The sequence below is a fragment of the Meleagris gallopavo genome, unplaced genomic scaffold, assembly GCF_000146605.3.
Source record: "Meleagris gallopavo isolate NT-WF06-2002-E0010 breed Aviagen turkey brand Nicholas breeding stock unplaced genomic scaffold, Turkey_5.1 ChrUn_random_7180001953933, whole genome shotgun sequence".
Classification (NCBI taxonomy): Eukaryota; Metazoa; Chordata; class Aves; order Galliformes; family Phasianidae; genus Meleagris; species Meleagris gallopavo.
The window spans coordinates 1-18110 of record NW_011214931.1 but is presented as its reverse complement, the minus strand read 5'-3'; the positions used below and the strand labels follow the sequence as shown (position 1 = coordinate 18110).

General features: G+C 45.3%; 1 protein-coding gene across 4 annotated transcripts in view; it reads left to right on the top strand.

The window, feature by feature from the left end:
- LOC104917033 (rho guanine nucleotide exchange factor 9-like) overlaps positions 1 to 16484 on the top strand; it is a 53800-nt gene extending 37316 nt beyond the window's left edge. For all 4 annotated transcript variants that reach the window (XM_019611680.2, XM_019611682.2, XM_010728100.3 and 1 more), the window contains 2 exons: positions 5094 to 5273; positions 16236 to 16484. In XM_019611680.2, coding sequence (XP_019467225.1) covers positions 5094 to 5273; positions 16236 to 16469 — 414 coding nt within the window. In that variant the 3' untranslated portion in view covers positions 16470 to 16484. The remainder of the gene's footprint in view (positions 1 to 5093; positions 5274 to 16235) is intronic.
- The last annotated feature ends 1626 nt before the right edge of the window (positions 16485 to 18110 follow it).

The following is an 18110-nucleotide window of genomic DNA, read 5'->3' as shown; positions in this document are numbered from 1 at the left end:
ATTCATTAGCTTCAATTCCAGTGATATCATATTATATTGTATTATCTTGCATTCCACTATCATATTTAGTAAGTTAATTTTCTCCCTTAGCTCATTGCTGTTCTGTTTGTAGGCCCATTTCCCTGCCTATTCCCTTCCCCTCTTCCTCCTCTCCTGGGGTGTAGGTTGGTGAGTTCCTCCACCCCACTGGGCCGAACCAGCCCAGAAACCAGTGGCACGCGGACACACAGTGCTTGTTGTTTAAACGTGGAGATGGACAAGGGGATTGCTCAGCAGCCGCGCACATGTTTCTTGGGACATCTTTAAGATGATGACATTGCTATTACAGTAAATAGCCCCATGAGAAACAGCCCTGCAATCTGTGCTGTAAGCATTACTGCACGTGAGGGAGCAATGCAATTAAAACATGAGTGGGTAAAGAGGCATAAGGTGCCTTTCTGCTGGGAACGTGGGAAGCGAAGTGTCTCCTATTCTGCTGGGCTTACCCAAGGATCCATTTCTTGACCCTGAACTCTTTCTCTCTGTGTATTTTTGCTCAAAGGTATTTTGGCTGCTGCCACTATGGAAGGAGCCTGTTGAATACAATAGGAAATGCTGTCATTATTTTAGAGTGCCTTTATGGTGTTTGTATACAGGATGTGTCTGTACAAGGACAATTTAAACAAATGGCATTCTGTCTCTGCTTTTCTCCATCTCCCCTCCACGGACTGCCATCCTGATCCTGTAGAGGAGTACATAGTTCACGTGACTGTTTTGAATGGGAACTACCCAGAACACTGGGTTTTGGTCGATTTTTTTTTGTTTTTGTTATTTAACTTTTATAACTCAATTAAACGCATTAGAAAATGATCCAATGGTGAAATGCCTGCCCTAGAATTATTCATTACCTCTGCGTAATACCCAGAGATCTTGGAAATTTCGCACTTATTTAAAATTTTCTAAGATGGTGACTGATGGTAGACTTCTCTGGATGTTTTTTGGGGGGCTGTTCCTTAGGTGAATTCCGGATCTTGAGAAACTCCATGCTTAAAAGCCAGTACAGAATCTAGGGAGCCGTAGGCTGTTATTTATCCCTGAAAGAGTTAGGAATAGAGGTTTGCATTCCCCAGCCTCAAACTGAATCATCCACTAAAAGAATTTCTGCTATTTTGTGCCTATTTCAGTCTACAGGGACCAGTAAATCCCTGATTTCTTTTTCCAAGTTGGCCATTAAGAAACCAGTAAGTGCTGACTAGATGAGAATACTTAGGATTAGGTGATTTCTCTAAAACCTGTTTCAGAGTCAGCTGCCTCGCTGCAGGCAGACATTGGCCAGAAATTCATGTCTTGGCTCTGGAAGCTAGCAAGGTGATGGAAGACACAGCAGGTGAGCTCAGCAGAGGTTCTGCAATGCTGGACCACACCACATTTGCTGTGCTAGAGCCTATCTGCCGTGCAGCATATCAGAGTTCCTGAAACAAAACCAGACTAGGAGAGAAAGCAAAATCCATGTGGACGTTACGTAGGAGTTATTGAATTGCTTTGTTTGCTGTCATGAAGCAGTCACCTGTTGTACATGAGTATTAGGGTGTTTTAAATAAGCACCTTCAGAGCAAGGATTTGTGCCTGAATTCTTTATTGGAGGTTTGCAGTGTACTCTGGAAAGCTGTAGTGAAAATCAAACTGAGGGTTTGCTGCAGGGTGATTGTCATAGGATCTAGGGCTTTCACCTGGACATGCTGTATGTCTGCATGTCTGTCAAACCCGTAAGCCTGTTATCAGCTAATGTCTTTCTTCTGGCTGCCGCCGTGTCCTTCTAAGCAGTATATTTTCTCCGGATATTCAGATCCTCATTATTATAAATTCACAAGGCTGAGATTTTCCCAATGGGCCCGGAGAACACAATGTTATTTACAAAGCCCTTGCACATCAGGAAATTGGTGTCTCTGATAGTGTGATTTAACTATTTGGCCATCACTATGGTGATTATCATTATTTAATCCAATCTTTGCTTATCCCTTTTTGGCCACAGCTAGATTATAGCATGAATGTTAAGATGTCAGAAATGTAAACTTCTGCATCACCCAATTAAACAGAAAGAAATAGTCATTTCTAGGGCATGATGCGCCTCAGTTGGAGGTATGTAACTGAAATAGCGGAGATGAATCACACTCCAGATGTGTCTCTTTCCCTTCGTTGATTATAAAGGAGTCCTGATGACTGGTTCAGATGCTGTATGGTAGACATCTAAAAGCATGGGAGATAAGTTCCATTCAAAGTCTTTGGCTGAGGATGTCTGACCACAGTGCTTAGGCTCAGACTTGAAACCAAGGGATGTGAACTTTCTGGATTGAAGAGCTCTTATGTTGCATTTTCTCAGGAAACATACAGTATTTTATCCTGACCTTTCTCTTGTTCTCATCCCTTGCTGCTGCAGACGTCAGGTTCTGTCTTTGTAACCCTGCCCTGAATGAGTCGGACGGCTGCACAGATGCAGCAAGATGCCTTCCAAAATAAAAGCTGGACCTTTCAATGTCAGGTGCTGACATTTTCTCAGTGGACCCAGCACCCAAATTCTGCCATCCCACCACTGTTCTGTTACTGCAGGCTGAGCTGCTTTTGTACTTTGGAAGGGTGAGACTTGCTGCCATCTTCCTGTGGATCCCTTTCCTGGGCTGAGGAAAGGACCAGCTGAATGTCCCTCTGGCAACACTGAGCACACAACCCTGCTTTTCTGTACTCTCTACCAGCCCTTCTGTGCTCCTCAAAGCTGGGCTTTGGAGCCTCAGGCTTGAAAATTTGCTTCTACAAAGTGGGCTAGGAGGCTCTGAAGCACAGTCCCTCTGAAGCTTGGTTTTGGTGACATTTTTGTGGCAGCTTGTACTCAGATCTGCCTGTGTGAAGTCTACGTCAGTCGAAGCAGAAAGAGCAGAAATGCAGCTTCTGCATAATAGCTCTGCTCCTGGTTCATCATCAGTAAAAAACTGACTGAAATACCCAATGGCGTTAACAAAGGGAATGAGTGTCAGGCCAACCCGATTTATTTTTTTGATAAGGTACCTGATTTTCTAGATAGAGAAGGCCCTCTCCCTCATCTCGTTAGATGAGTGCCAGATAGCAGTGAGCTGCTGGTGGGTGGCAGCCATGGGAGGAAGTAGAGGTGCATTGTCTCACTGAGACGCTGTAAGGGAAATATTTCATGCTGCTTTACGCATCCTTGGTAAGGTCTCTTAGGGAATAGTATTTACAGTTCTGATCATCTGTATTCAAGAACATTGTAACCAAAATGCCCGGGTGCCTGGAGGGCTACTGAAACACCAAGGGAAGGGAGCTGCCCAGGGCTGGGATGAGCTGAGGGTCCTATGCCACCTGACTGCAGCCATCCCTGTATCAAACACCTGACTGTAAGATAAAGCCACACCAATCTGTTACGTACCCTCTGCAGTAAGTTCAACACATCATGCCCACTGCTTGACTCTGAGAGGGAGCCTGTTACTAACCCATGCTGCTTTTATTTTCTGTTCTCTTATCCAGAGACCATGTAAGGTTTGTACTTAGCAAGGTCTTAATATAATATATAGAGAAGCCTTGTTTCTTTTCTTAGATACTGCTTTTGTTATGTAAACCGGCCCTAATAACTGAAGAGCTGAAGCTGTAACTGCAATTGTCACAAATCTAAGAAACTCGATTTCTTAAAGGAAAGTCAGTTCAAGAGAAAGTGTACATTAGGTACTTTAATCTGTTGATGGAATTGCCCATAGGGACTTAAATGCTCTTACACATTTATGCTGAGAATGCTGCAGCGGTGCCAGAAGGTTTACTGCAGGTACCTTACTGTGCAGGTAGTTGTTAACGGGCATTTTTGTAAGCCAAACTTCTAGCAGAGCTGTTAAGTGCTCTCTAACATTCCCAGTGCTTCTCCCCTTACCCTCACTGTAGTAATGGGTTATTGCCTTTATGCTTTGTATTGCTTGCCTAAATTGAGATATCTGTGGCTGTTAATGTCTTGGAAGGGCTGTAATGGTTACAAAGCTGAGTTTACTCTTTGTAGGTGGAAATTTCACTCTGGCGGTGAGCCCTAGTGCTCACTGAGTGCATCTCAGGCACCAGAATTAACAAACATGGCTTGGGATGGCTCTGACAAACCAGTAAGCACATGGGTAACATTCAGATGTGCTTGGTTGCTCTGACTGTTCCATGCTGAATCCTTGCAGTGGATGGGGCATAAATACTTATTACTCTGTTAAAACCTAAATGACTCGTCGTGAGGAGCAGCAGGTGTCCTGGGCAGAGGTGGATGGTTTGTGTGAAGCTGCGTGAGTGCCAGTGTTTGCATGAGTCCTTCTTGCAGGTGTTAGGTAGGAACCTGGGTGGCTTGAAATGAATGTGAGACTCACGAGGTCATTGCCACGCTGCTGGCCAGCTCTGAAGTGACCATGCTCAGTAAGTAGGTCCCAGGGCAGCAGGCTGGCCTTGATTCTTAGGGATGGGCCTGCCACAGGTCAGCAGGTGTTCTTGTACACTACTCGTCTGCTGGGAACATTTCAAAACAGTCAGTGTGTCATTAGCATTAGAGGAATACTAAGCTTACAGTTACACGAAAAGCGTTCTTCTAAATATGTTTGAAAGCTTTGCTTGACTTTGCATGGATTGCCTTCTGAACCTCGAGCTGTGACCGTCTTTAACCAAACAAACTTGCACTGAAACTAAAATTCCTTTGCAGGATGCCATTTTCTGCCTCTTTTGGGACCTCCCAGCTATACCTTGTGCTGGCTGGCTTGGGCCCAAACAGGTGTGCATGCCCATGCCTGCAGTTAGCGTGGTGGTGAGAGGGGTTTTGCTTTTTCCACGCATATAGGACCAGACATGCTGGACGTCCACATACCCACTTGCATGTTGGGCATGGTTAGGGGCAGAACAGTGGTCTGAGAGATGGTTGCAGACTGATCTGTATCTTGTTACTACTTCATGTGAAGGCAAAATGGTTATGGATTGGAATGGGGGAAAAGTGTTTTCTTTTGGCTGAGCGCTTTCTTTCTGTGCTGCTGCTGCTGTGCATGTGCTTGTGTCAGGGAAACAAGCTCTTACTGACTCTTGGTTTTCTGTTTCCAAAGCTGATCAGTGGTGGTTCTATTGTAAGTGCTGAGGCAGTATGGGATCACGTCACCATGGCCAACCGGGAGTTGGCGTTTAAAGCAGGAGACGTTATCAAGGTGCTGGATGCTTCCAACAAGGACTGGTGGTGGGGTCAGATTGATGACGAAGAAGGATGGTTTCCCGCCAGCTTCGTGAGGGTGAGTGACCTTCTTGTTTTTTCTGCTTCAGCGAATTGCTGCTGTTGCTGCTCGGGTTGGTTGATGAACTGTTCTACTTATTGCATTTGTTGTCATTGGTGCTGATTTCCACTGTGCATGTTTTCTCTGTGAAAAACGGGAAAGAAAAATGATTTTGAAAGACATGGGAGTGGAGTAGAGGATTCAGGCATTGCTTTGTGCTCTTGGGATGTGGAATGCCTTTGCTGTGTCTCTTAACCCGCTGTTGCCTCTCTCGTGAAGCATTTCTTTTTTGGAAAACCAGTTGTGTCATGCTAACTGTAAGTAAAGGATTGGGGTCTACAGGCAGCCAGCACTCAGGAGAGTAACCAGCTCTGTTTATTCTTTTGAGGGAGACCAGGAACAATTTGGCTTGTCGCTTTTTTGCTGAAGCAGGTTTTGTTGTACCTAGCTGTCTCCAATGGCAACTCAGCCTTTCCCAAATAAAAAGGATTCAAGCATTTAATTTATTTATCTATTTATTTATTTATTTACTCTGTACGTCTAAAGAAAGTGAAGGCACAAGGAGATGCCCTTCTTGCTATCATCGCTTCTGCCATGTTATTAGGGCTCTCTGGAGCCTTCCTTGTGGGGTCAAGACATCGGCGTTGACCTCGTGTGCTTTCTTCTCCTCTTATTCTGCCGAGGGTTTGAAAGGCAGAATCAGAGATTTAATTCCTTTAGAAGCTTAGGGTATCTGGCTCAGAAATGAAGATTTCTTTTGCCATGTGAAATTGTCTGAAAGATGACCCTCTGCTTTGAGCCTCCTGGGCAATTTGACAGCTCTGCAGCGGTCAAGGGAAAGACTTCTTTCTGAAACACACAGTGAAGACAATGCTGCATCTTAAAAAGACACCATATTACCTTTGGTTCTCTGCCTACCTTACTCCTCCTCCGAATCCTTCCTCTTTTGGGCAATCCTGCATCATCAAGATCCCTATTTAATTATACCACACCATACAGCAAGCAGCCATTAGGATTAGGAAAACGGGATTTAAAAATAATGACCTTATGCTTCCTAGTGACATACAATGACCACTGATGAAGGAGCCCAGATCTTTGTGTGCTACTGCATCCTTCTGATCCCCAGTGCACAATTTTGTTTTCCCCTTGTGCTTGTTACGCTGCTCTGATGTCTCTCCTGAGTTTGGCCAGTGCTGAGAGCAAGAGGAACTAAGCTCCCTGGGTGGAAAATGTTAGCACAGATCCCAGAATAAAAAATAGTGTTCAGTGTTTTATTGAATAGGGCACTGTGAGGCTGACCCTGCACCCAGTGGAAATAACGAGCTTGGTAAATGGATTTGTATGAAGTGCGATCAAGACAATAATCTCATCGGGGGAGATATTCTCACCGGTGTCACAAGCACATCTCATCTGTGTTGCTAGCTGGGAAGGCTACCTTAGACAAATCTGTCTCCTTATTTTTGCTTGATTCAGAGACTGAAATATGTTGGGCCAGTTTAACTTCTCAGTGCATTTGCCAGTATGTTTTGTTTGTGATTCAGGGGAAAAGATTTAATACCCATTTTTGTGCAATGTTGTAAGCGTAGTGCTCATGCTAGATTTAATAACAGCCTTGTTTTGCACTGCACTCTTTTCCAAAAAAACACTGGAGGAACAACTTAACAAAACAAACCCATTTACTCTGAGTCCCAAGCCCGTGGATCATCTGGCCTGGCTGAACTTCCCATCTCTCCCCACGCTTTTCAGACACTGGGAGACTGTTTTTAAAAGTTGGTAAAAACAAAGGAGAGGAGTCTATCAATCTGGGACTATGAAACACAGAACAGAACGTCTGAAAAACAGCCTGGGATGAACCCTGGGGCTTAGCTAGGATCCTGATGGCCTTTCCAGGCAAATTTCTTGCCCATTTTCTCACTCTAATGAAATCAACCCTTCGACTCTGCAAGAAGTGGATCAGTTTCCCAGTTGTGAGCTGCTCGTTCAGCATGGCCTGAGATCAGACACCTGCCCTGCGACCGAACCCCGTGCCCTCAAAGTTGGGAGCTGTGTTGGTTTGCTGGCATGAATGATAATTAACATTTCAAAAAAATATGCAAGTAGAGTTCTGTCACAGTTTGTCCACAGCTCTGCGAAGGAAGGCTGGAGGGGGGAGAATTCACCACTTGGCTTTCCAATCCTGAGCTGCCTTCTCCCTGCAGTGCTTGTCAGGTTGCAGCCACAAGGCAGCCCACTTGCTGGCTGTCCTGCACTGAGCAAGCAGATGCCATTTGGGCTGCCGTGTTCTGCTCTCCTGCTGGCAGAGGTCGCTTTCTTGCTTCTTCATTTCTATTCTTGCAGATTCCTTTTTCTCTCCTCCCACTTTACTTGCAAAGAGAGAGTAACTTGGACCAGATGCCTGGAAAGCCATTGGGGCTTTGGATAGGCAACTGGAACCTCTCTTCTCTTTGCAGGATCATTGCAGTTTGTGCTCCTTTAGGGTCCTGTTAAGGACCATTTAACCCAAAACATTTACATTTTGCTTTCATCACCTTTTTTCTTCTTGTCTATTTCTTACTGAACTGATCACGCTTTCATAATGAGGAGGCTGGATCTTTTCTTCGTTGTACTTTGAGTTCTGCTTTTTTGACAAGGTACCAGAAAGCTGCCCAATTTAGACTGGGTGGCTCTAGTTTTACATGCATATTTAAAAAAAAAAAATTCTTTTTTCTATATTCCATTTATTGAATTTGGGGAGGAAAAGAGAACAACATGTGGCATAGCAGAGAATCAAAAGCAGTTTGAGTAAGGGGTGACAGGACAGACCAAATGGGTGTAAAACCAAACAGGGTTAATTTCAGTATGTTTTGGACAGCAGGTTTCCCTTAGATGCTAACAGAGGGTGCACCAGAAGATCACTGCAAAGTCAGATTTCTCTTGAAGTTGTTTGGATCTCTTCTGCATACAAACCTGGGCTGGAAAACATGGTTTGCAGTGAAACGTCTGACGCTTCTTGCTTTTCAGCCAGATCACATGAAAAGCTTTGGCAGAGAATTTGGCACTCAGAAAACCTCATAGCAGGAAAAATTCCCATTTGTAAGTGCAGAGAAAAACAGTAACCTGCCGATTACCTTGGCCTCTCTTACATGCCTGCTTTGGAGGCAGGGGGTTGTAAACAAGTACTGCATTTGAGGAATGCAGGGGAATTGTCTCTGTGCAGAAGGCCTACAGTTATCCTCTTAGTAGTTAGAGAGTTGGCTAGAAGGAAAGACGATAGCATAAAGCCATAAGGCTTTGGGAGTGCAGGAATTTTAAAGGGTAAACTGGATGATAAAGTGTTTCAGGGAACAGAAAAATCAAAGCATAGGAGAAGGTATGGAATTTAGTAAGCAATGGTGAATGGTTTCATACATTCAGGGAGAAAATTATGAAAACCTTACATCATGAGAGAGGTGCATGAGCACTCCAGAACTAGCTTTAAGGCCAAAGAAGGAGCTGGGTTTTGGGCAGAACTACCTTGTATTTTAGTGTACGTTCCCAGATGAGTACACTGGATGACACGGGGCACAAGTTGGTCCAGTGATTTGCTGGTAGTGTTCCTCAATGCCCTGTCCTCTGTAAGGGTCTGAGAATGGGGGAGGTGCACCAAGACAAATAGAGGATTTTTAAACAGGATTTTGTAGTGGCCATTTTATTTGTTTCTTTTCTTCTCCTTTATGAACGGTATTGTCTTGGTCTGGCTTTTACATAATGTGGTGCAAATGAGTTTTTGCATACCAGCATATCCAGCATCCATATGTGAGCTTAAAAAAAATAAGCTTAGTATTTGTAGACAGGGATTTTCAGCACAGTAATACTCGAGTACTGCACATGGATCTATCAGCCGCCATACCTTAGGGTCTCCTTCATAAAACAAAGTCTCAAAACGAGGCTTTGATTACAGACCCCAGCACTGTACCTCCAAAATGGCTGAGGCACAGCCAGCTAGATGGCATCCTGCTCGGACTCTGATGCATTTCTACTGGAAAGAAAATGTAAAACCAAACCATTGCTGATGCTTATTGCTGTGAAGTCTTTCCCTAGAGATAGGCACAGCAGAATACATCCAGCCTGGACAGAGAAAGGGATTGCTTTTGTTGGATTACCTAGAGGCAGGCTGAGTTACTGGAATGTGCTTGCTTGCACTTCAGCAGTGATACTCTTCCCTCTATTTGCCAAGCTAAGCTCAAGAGCACATAGGGCTGGGGAGGCTCTGCTGCAATGTCTTGTAGCAACCAGTGACTGCTCCATGTTCTGGGAACTGAAGGGTAATGGTCCTGCTGTGGTGTTCACATTCCCCCTGATCAGTGCCCCTTCCAGGGCAGAACACACAGGGACGGATCAGTGCAGCAGTGTTCCTTCCTATCACTCATCTTTGCTTAGGTCTCCAGCTGTTGTAATTTTAGGTTGGTTTTCCTGCTGAAAAGCTGCCTTTGACCCACTTTCCTTTTGGTTGATAGATGAGAAGTGCTAGATCAATTGGTGGAAACTTTTAAGGCACTTTTTAGGAGACTGCACCCAAGTCTTCTCATAGTGCTTAGCACCAACTGTTGTGGCATCAAGGAGAGATGGGATGAGGGAGAAGAGGATGGCACTGAATGGCTTTCACCTATTGGACAAATAAAACGTTGTGTGCTGCAGTGTCTGCTGCAGCATCAGTGCCTTTTAAAGGAGATTTTATTCTCCTGTGGCAAATCCAGCACAAAAATAGCTTCTGGTGGAGGTACCGCGCACAGCATGAGCAGTACTCTACAGTGACAGGATGCACTGCAGACAAATTGTGGGGCTTTTTAAAGTCAAGCAGCATTTTAGCATCCAAACACTGCCTGTGCTAATTGCAACTGTCATTAACGTGACAGGGAATGCCACTCAGCTCAGCATCTGTCAGATCCCCAGAGGTTCAAATGCAGGCACTTGGGCCCTTCCTCCTACAAGCTGGTTTCTGGGTGCAAATATACTGTTTTGAGGCCGTTCTTTGAATTGGGCACAGATCTTCACAGATCTTCCCTGTTCTCTGCCAAGTTAGTGGTGAAGGAAGACCCAGCCTCTGCTGGGTGCAGTGATGGCTTCCTTGTGAGCTGGGCTGATGCAAGGAACTGCCAGAGCTCCTCCATGCACTAATACTTTAGGATTTTAGGAAGTGAGGAGAGCTGAAATGCAATATTGTGAGGGTAAAGTATAGCACACCTCGTGCATTGTGTCCAAGTAACATTTGCTACCTGGTGGAGCTTTAGCCCGTGGGAACTGGCACAGAAAACAGGGTGGAAACACAAGGCATCTTCCTTAGAAGTTTTTTTCATGGATACAGAGTCTGAGGGTGTTCCTATGGAGCCCTTGTTTTCTCCTTTTCCAGCAATGAGTGAAGGGCATTTCTTACCTTGGGTAAAGGGAGCTGCTGAGGCTGGCAATGAAGAGTTTGGGGAGGAAGAGGAAGAGCTGGAAGTGGATTTGCTGGGGCTGCCAGGAGGGCGAGAGCATCCCAGCACCTGCATCTGCCGGGCCCTCACCTCTTCAGCAGGCAGGGGAGGGACAGACATCAGCCATGGGGCTCAGGGAGCCCAGCATAACCTGCACATTTCCTGGCCGTGGTGCCCAGGTGCTGGAGTGACATTGTGAGATCCATGTTGACTGTTGTACGTATGCAAAGCTCTGCACTGGTATTTGTTATAAAAGCCAATGGTGAGCAGAATGGCAGCAGCTATCTGGAAGGATCTGCCTGCATTAATCTGCCACATTCCTTAATTGTGAGCTAGGATCCAAGATGGGACATTATCTGCTAGTTTTGTCCTTGTGACTCTCCAATGGAAGGAGATGAATAATCTTGATGGCTGGATAAATGTTTGTCTTATCATGCTTTCTGATTATGATGAGACTGTCAGCCCATAGCGCCCATTCAAATAACGTGTCCTTGTGTACAATGTGTGCTTTCAGCTGTCTAAATATATAGTAATTACAGGTCGTATTATGTTGGAATGGTGCTGTTTGGTGATTTTATGCACCATTTAGGTACAGCTGCAAATTGATAAATCACATTTCTACGGGTTTTATATAAATCACATAATATTAACTAGTGCAATGAAGTTATTAACTCTCCCTGGCTCCTGAAACTGGATCCTTAGGCAAAAGGGACTTTTCTTGACTATTTTATCTGCTTCTGCCAATTACTACTGGTCATGGCTTCCTAATCAGGGTTGAGTTTCCAAATGGGATGACTGTGAGCCTTGTGATAAGCCTGTTCTACGTGTGCGGAGTGGACTTTCCAACTGAAATATCACTTAGAGTTAGTGTTATGCAACTAGTATATGCAAGAATTTTTTTTCTGCACTTTTTGTTGGCTCCTTTTAATTAATTCCTAATCTAGAAGTTTGAAATGGTTCTAATGGCAGCATTCCTTTCTTTTCTTTTTGCCATGTTGGACCTTTTCAGTGGTGTGAGGGAGGCTGTTGTTCAATGTATTATTTCAGAGCCTGTGCTTTTTTGCATTCCAGAGGTGTTAAAAAGGCACTGAAGGCTAATTCACTATTGTAGGGTTGTTGATGATTTCAAGAACAGCAGTTACTTTTTGCTTTTTTTTTCTCATAAAAGATAGGTAGTGTTGGATACAGTGATTAAAGCTGGTATCCCAACACTTCTGCTCCGAGCCACAGCCCCCTAATTGCTGAGGACAGGGCAGGAGCCCAGAGAGACTTCTTGAAATCCAAGTGAGAGGTGCCAGGTTGAATTCCCATTCCCATCTCTTCCTGTGGAAGGCCCCCCAGGAGCTCAGCAGGGGTGGCAGCCACCCAGCTGGAGTGGGAGGACTGGGCAGGTGAGGAGAGGCTGGGAGGAAAACAGAGGTCTGAAGTTTCCTTTGTAAAATAGATGTAATTTTACAGGGAGGGAGGTAAATGTGCACTGCTGATCAGTGCACATTGGAAAATATCTAAGGAAGGCATGGGACGTTCTTCCACTAATGGTATCTCAGCCGTTACTGCAGCAGTGGAGTACTGAGCTTTTTGGACAGGAGAGCACTGTTGGGAGAGTTGCACGTGGCTAGATCACACTGATCAGGGCTCCCTTGCCCACAGGTGACTATGGACTGGGCTAAAATAGGAACCTTAGCAGCATTGTCTAGATCAGCTAAAGATGACATTCAATAAGGTGCTGGGAGGGAATAGTGTCACCCCCAGTTTGCCTCTTCTACCTGGCTGTTGCCTGCAGTGCAGCAGCATCAAGGTTCAAGTAAGGACAGTGAAGCAGAGAGGATCTGCCCTCTGGAGATGGTGAACACAACACTCTGGGTGTGACTTGCCCTTGCCCAAGCATAGCACAGCTACAAGCACTAGAGGATTTGAGAGCTGTACAAGCCCAGAGCTGAAGCAATGCTATGTAAGACCAAGCACCCAGCTAGCCACTTGTTGCTTGTGGATGAGAACAAGAGCGTGGCAAGCCTACAGTGATGCCTTTAAGACCATAATTCAAATGATGCAAAAGCTTTTCTATGTTCCTCCTAACATAAAAGCCTACAAACTTCAAAAATACTCATGAAATGTACCATTGGTATGGGAGCTTACCCCTATTATAGATGGGAAAAGCTTAGACCAGTTGAAGGGGTTGGCCCAAGTTCGGCAGCAGAGCTGAGAATGTTCCTCTTCTTCCCTGAGTGATGCTCTGGACTTTAGATGATCCCCTGAAAAAGTGGTAAGTGTGAACTGCAGAGAACTTCACATGTGGAGATACAAAGCTGGAATGTTTGAGAGCACAGGGGGAAGGCTTTCTCTCTTGCCAATAAAGTTGTTGCATTTGTTTTAATCTAAAGCAGGAGTCTTCTAGACTACAACTGTAATTTTTTCCTTTTGGAAACATGAATTAGTTGGAAAGGAAAAAAAATTCATTAAGGAAGAAAGTGAGACTCCTGAGTTTTGTGATGTGGAAGCTGGGAATGCTGCTACAGTACGCAAGAGGTGTGCCAAATTCTGAGGCTTTCAGAAATCATAAACATTTACAAGCTTGCTGTTTGCATTAGAGAATCAAAGCCTTTAGGATTCACGCTTTCAAGCTTTTTTCTCCTTACTATTATGACAATTTTTTTAATGAAAATGAAGTTTTCCTCATGATTGCCTGGCTCCAGGAAGTAGAGCTGTAAAACTGTGCTTGGTTGCCAAACTAGCAGGAATGTCTCGAGGCTTGGCAACAAGCTGTTCTGGTTGGGCTTGGGACAGCTGCAGATACCTTTTCATAGCAGCAGGAAGGTATATTCATCTTCAGCTGAAAGTAGTCAAGGGTTTAATACCTCCGTTGGTTCTTGATTTTCTTAGAATCATAGAGTCATAGAACCATTTGAGTTGGAAGGGAGCCTTAAAGGCCATCATTCTAACCACCCTGCAATGAGCAGGGACACCTCCAGCTCCATCAGGTGCTCAGAGCCCCATGAAGTCTGACCTTGAGTGTCACCAGGGATGGGACACCACCACCTCTCTGGGCAACCTGTGCTAGTGCCTCACCACCCTGATTGTAAAAAGCTTCTTCGCTATGTCCAATCTAAATCTCTCCTCTTTTAGTCTGAAACCATTTCTCCTTGTCCTGTCACAAGAGACCCTGCTAAAGAGTGTGTCCCCTCCTTTCTTGTAGTCCCACTTTACGTTCTGACAAACCACGCTCAGGTTTCCCGGAGCCTTCCCTTCTCTATGCTGCACAGCTCCAGCTCTGACAGCCTGTCCTCGTAGTTCCATCCCTTGGATTCACTTCAATGTACATACGGTCTGGAATACCAATAAATCTGCCCCGAGGATACCTGCTGATGATTGTCCTAAGGACTTTACATCAAACTCGCACCTCCAAAATCAGTGTACAGTATAAATCAGTTGCTTCTGATAGCTTTGGAAGTCGATGTTGGCACGGTGGTGACTAGGAAGCGTGCTCCAGTCCATCTTTGTAGAAGGTGCCATGGCGGAGAGCCCCATCACTTGGGAAGGTCCTGGGGAAGGCGGGCATTGCCCCCCAGTGGTGCACTCACTGCTGAGCCTTCCTGCAGCAGAAGAGCTGCTTGCTCTCAGGAGATCTGCCCTGCTGCAGCCATGGCCATGCCGCGCTGGGTGCTGCTGCACACGTGTCCTGACACAGCCCTCCCCTGGCCTCGGGGCATGGAAACGAGAGCTGACAGCCACACTCACCGCGCTTCACTTCTGCTCTGTCACACAGGACATCAAATTGACTCTTGGCTGTGCTGTCCTGGGGAAAGGTACAAAGCCTTCGTGCTTTGGGAACAGCAGCGGGAGCGGTGCTGAGGTGTGATGGGCATGAAGGTTGTGTCACCTGGCTTTTCCTCCCAGAAAGTGCTCCCAGATGCTCAGCGGAGGTGTTGTGCCCCATGAATCCTGCAGAGAGAGCATCCCATCACTAAAATGGGCATCACAGCTCCATGCAGTCTTGTGTAAAGTCCCCAAGAGCTCCCAGGCATGGAACGGATGTGAACAGGGTGAAAAGTCAGGCTTTTTATGGCTCTTTCTTTTTTTTTAAGCCCAAGTTTGCAGCATCGTGAACATTCTGCCAGAGAAAAGGTGTTTTTTCTTCCAACACTTGGGCTTCTTTGTAGGAAGGCAAAATGTGGGAGCTGTAATAAGAGGAGATGTGGTTTAGCAAAACATAATAATTGGATAGGAAAACAGGGAAGGAGTGTGGGAAGCTTTTGGTGTTTTCACTGCACTAATCTGCAGGAACACGGCCTCTTACAATCAAGATGTTTAAAATAGAAGTTAAGCTTAATAATGGGAAACTACTAAAAACTACAAACAGCGAAAAGAAGAATAAAAGATGAGGCTACCTACACAGCTTGTTTCCCTTATGACTCTGTGTGGACAGCTTCATGGTTTTTCATTTCAAGGTCTCCGGTCTTTCAGCTTAAAATGCTGAGAAGTTGCTTCATTTATGTAACATCTCAGATGATGTTTGTAAGACAGCATTGCTTCTGTGTTCTAACCTTCATGTAATGTTCATTTACAAACCACACTGAGCTCAATTTGAATTGTTAAGGGTTATTTTAAGCAGATTTTGTTTTGGGTAACAGGTAGCAAAAAGAGGTACTTGGTCCATACGTTGTGCTCAAAGGCAGGTGTGTGGCGTAAAGCGGTAGCTTTACGTGTGCAAGTTCAATGCATGCTTTTATTTGATGATGGAAATGGAGTATGCTGAAGGTGCAGAGATCCTTTATCATTGCTTTCAGCAATTCCTTGCAGTCTGAAATGTTCAGTGCCACGTGGCAGGAAATTTGTTCTGTCAAGGAATGGCCCTGTCTCATCCCAGTGCAGTTTAGGGATTGTAACCTCAGGATGCTGAGAAAGGGCTTTTGCCTGAATGAGAATGGCTCATGTGAAATGATGGGGGAAAGCTGCTGTGAAATGAAAATCAATGCTCATGCACAAATGCTGGCCTGGGAAGGCTGAGGAAACCTGAGAGCTGTAACCCGATTAGCTTGAGCGGATGGTCAGACCTGCTCAGATTCCTGAAGGTATCTCGACCTTCAACAGCGGACATCTGCAAGGGTCTCCCCACTCCTGACAGAGGTTTCCTCCTGTCACAGCAGCCCCCAGCTGATGAGGGCTGGGGAAAGCAATGCTTTATGCTGCTAAGTTCTGCAGATTGCTCTGTTGTACAAATGGACATGTAGTTCAGAGCGCTTGGCAGCATCAGCAGTCTGGTTGCCTTCATATATGATTCTATTCTTGGAATCAAAACTATCAAAACTCACGGCCCCTTTGCTTACAAGAGGAACCAAGTGCAGTGCAGGGAGCCACTTGGGGGTGCGGTTATGCTGTTATAAAAGTAGGCTCTCTGGGCTACCACGGATGCAGTGCTGGCATCGACATTGCCATAAAGAGGGACTCGCTCCAGTATCACCCAGTGCAGTGCAGACCACAGCCCAGGCTTCATTCACTGGCCTCGTGATGCGCTTGCAAATGACCTTGCTGTTCTCCCCTCTTCTCGCAGCTATGGGTGAACCAAGAAGATGGAGTGGAGGAGGGAACCAGCGAAGTGCAGAATGGCCACTTGGATCCAAGCGCCGACTGCCTCTGTCTTGGCAGAACCGTCCAGAACCGAGATCAGATGAGAGCCAATGTCATCAATGAGATCATGAGCACGGAGCGTCACTACATCAAGCACCTCAAAGACATTTGCGAGGTACGTGGGGTTGTGACACGAGGGATGCAGCAGCACATGTGATGGGCTGTGGAGAGCTGAGGGCCGAGTTTGTCCCTGAGTAACAGGGGAAGATGTTGCAGTGTGCTTATTGAGTAGTGTGTTTAATAGAGGAGCAGCACCTGTCAATAAGTATTGATACTTTTGAATATTTTCTGCTGGATCTGCTAATTAGCTTTGGTTTGTATTAACCAAAAGAACAATTTTCTGATCTTCTTTCAGTACTTTTCTGACTAAAAAATGATGAGGTTGAGATCGTTCAAGCATTTCTCTTAATTAAAGCCCATTACCATCTACTTTTGAACTGTTGACCAAGGAAATTAGGTTGTAATTAAATCTATCAGTTAACCATTTCATCTGTCGTTCACCTCAGACTCACAACTTCCCCTTGCTCAGAATGGCTTCTCTTACAGTGGGATTGAGAGCAAAATGTTTTCAGTATGGGAAATGAAGTACATGATATTTACATAGCATAAGGGAAACTGCAAGCAAGTGAACATTGATGACTGCACCCTCCCATCCTCAGCATGGTTTTTCATTATGCACAATTAATTCCCACAACTCCTTAGTGTACTGCAGCCCTAGTACCACGAGATGGATGTGAAGTGTAAGGCCTGTGGTGCTGGATGTTTGGGAAGGAGAATGCACAGACATGCCTCAGTGTGCTGCAGGACAGCCTGGGAACTGTCTTAGAGAGACGGAGAACTTTGTTTGCACAAAAATCACAGTCTGGGGCTTTCTGCTCATCCCTCGCAAGGTTTAGGATTCCATGAGCTCGTGTCCAGTTTTTCCAGAGTCAATGAGGTGAAGCCGTTTGCAAATTCTGCTTAGAAAATGTCTTCCTCCTCCCTTCATACTTGCCACTTTTCTTTTGACAAGGCGAAGCAGCCAACCAAAAAAGCAACTGTGATGCTTTTCGAATATGGAAGAGCCTTGGGATTTCAATTTGGAAACAAATGAGCTTAATTTCAGTGTGCTATTTCAGTCAGAAGGCTTTGCATTAAAGAAGGGAAAAGCTGCAGGAACTTTTTTGCATCATGCTTCTTTTCCCACATTTGCACTTTTCTATTGAAAAACTGAATAAATTTGAACTTGCATTTCCTGGCCATGTCACCATGCTTTTGCCAAGTAAGATTCTCAGGAGGAGCAGATAGATACAATTTTTGTGACATCTGTGGAGTAACACTGATTTGCAGCACGTAACAACATGCACAATGTGTGAAAGAGATGTGTGATGCAAAATGGTGTTGAGGGATAAATCTGACTGCCAGGTAGAGCACCAGGAAGTGACTCAGCTGCCTCACTTAGAAAATGAGGACTGAAGTGGGCATTCTTGTCTGCAGAGTGATGGGCTGTCCCTTGCTCAATGCAGTCAGAGCCATCAGTTTGCCTGGAGAAGGCTTGGAGCTAGCACAGCATGGCAGGCATTTTGGCACAGCATGACATGAGCGTTCCTGTTTGTGCCTAGGAGTGGGTTGGAGATGCCATGAGCTCCTCCAAATATGTTTGTACAGAGGTGATGTTTCACCAGAGAGTAGATACCAGACACCTGCTGATGAGATGCAGAAGTGCTGGTGGCAGTGACAAGCTCCCCTTTCCCCTCTGCTCTTTTATTTGAAGGTGCCAGGACAAATGGGAGCAATATGACATACTGGTACAATGCAG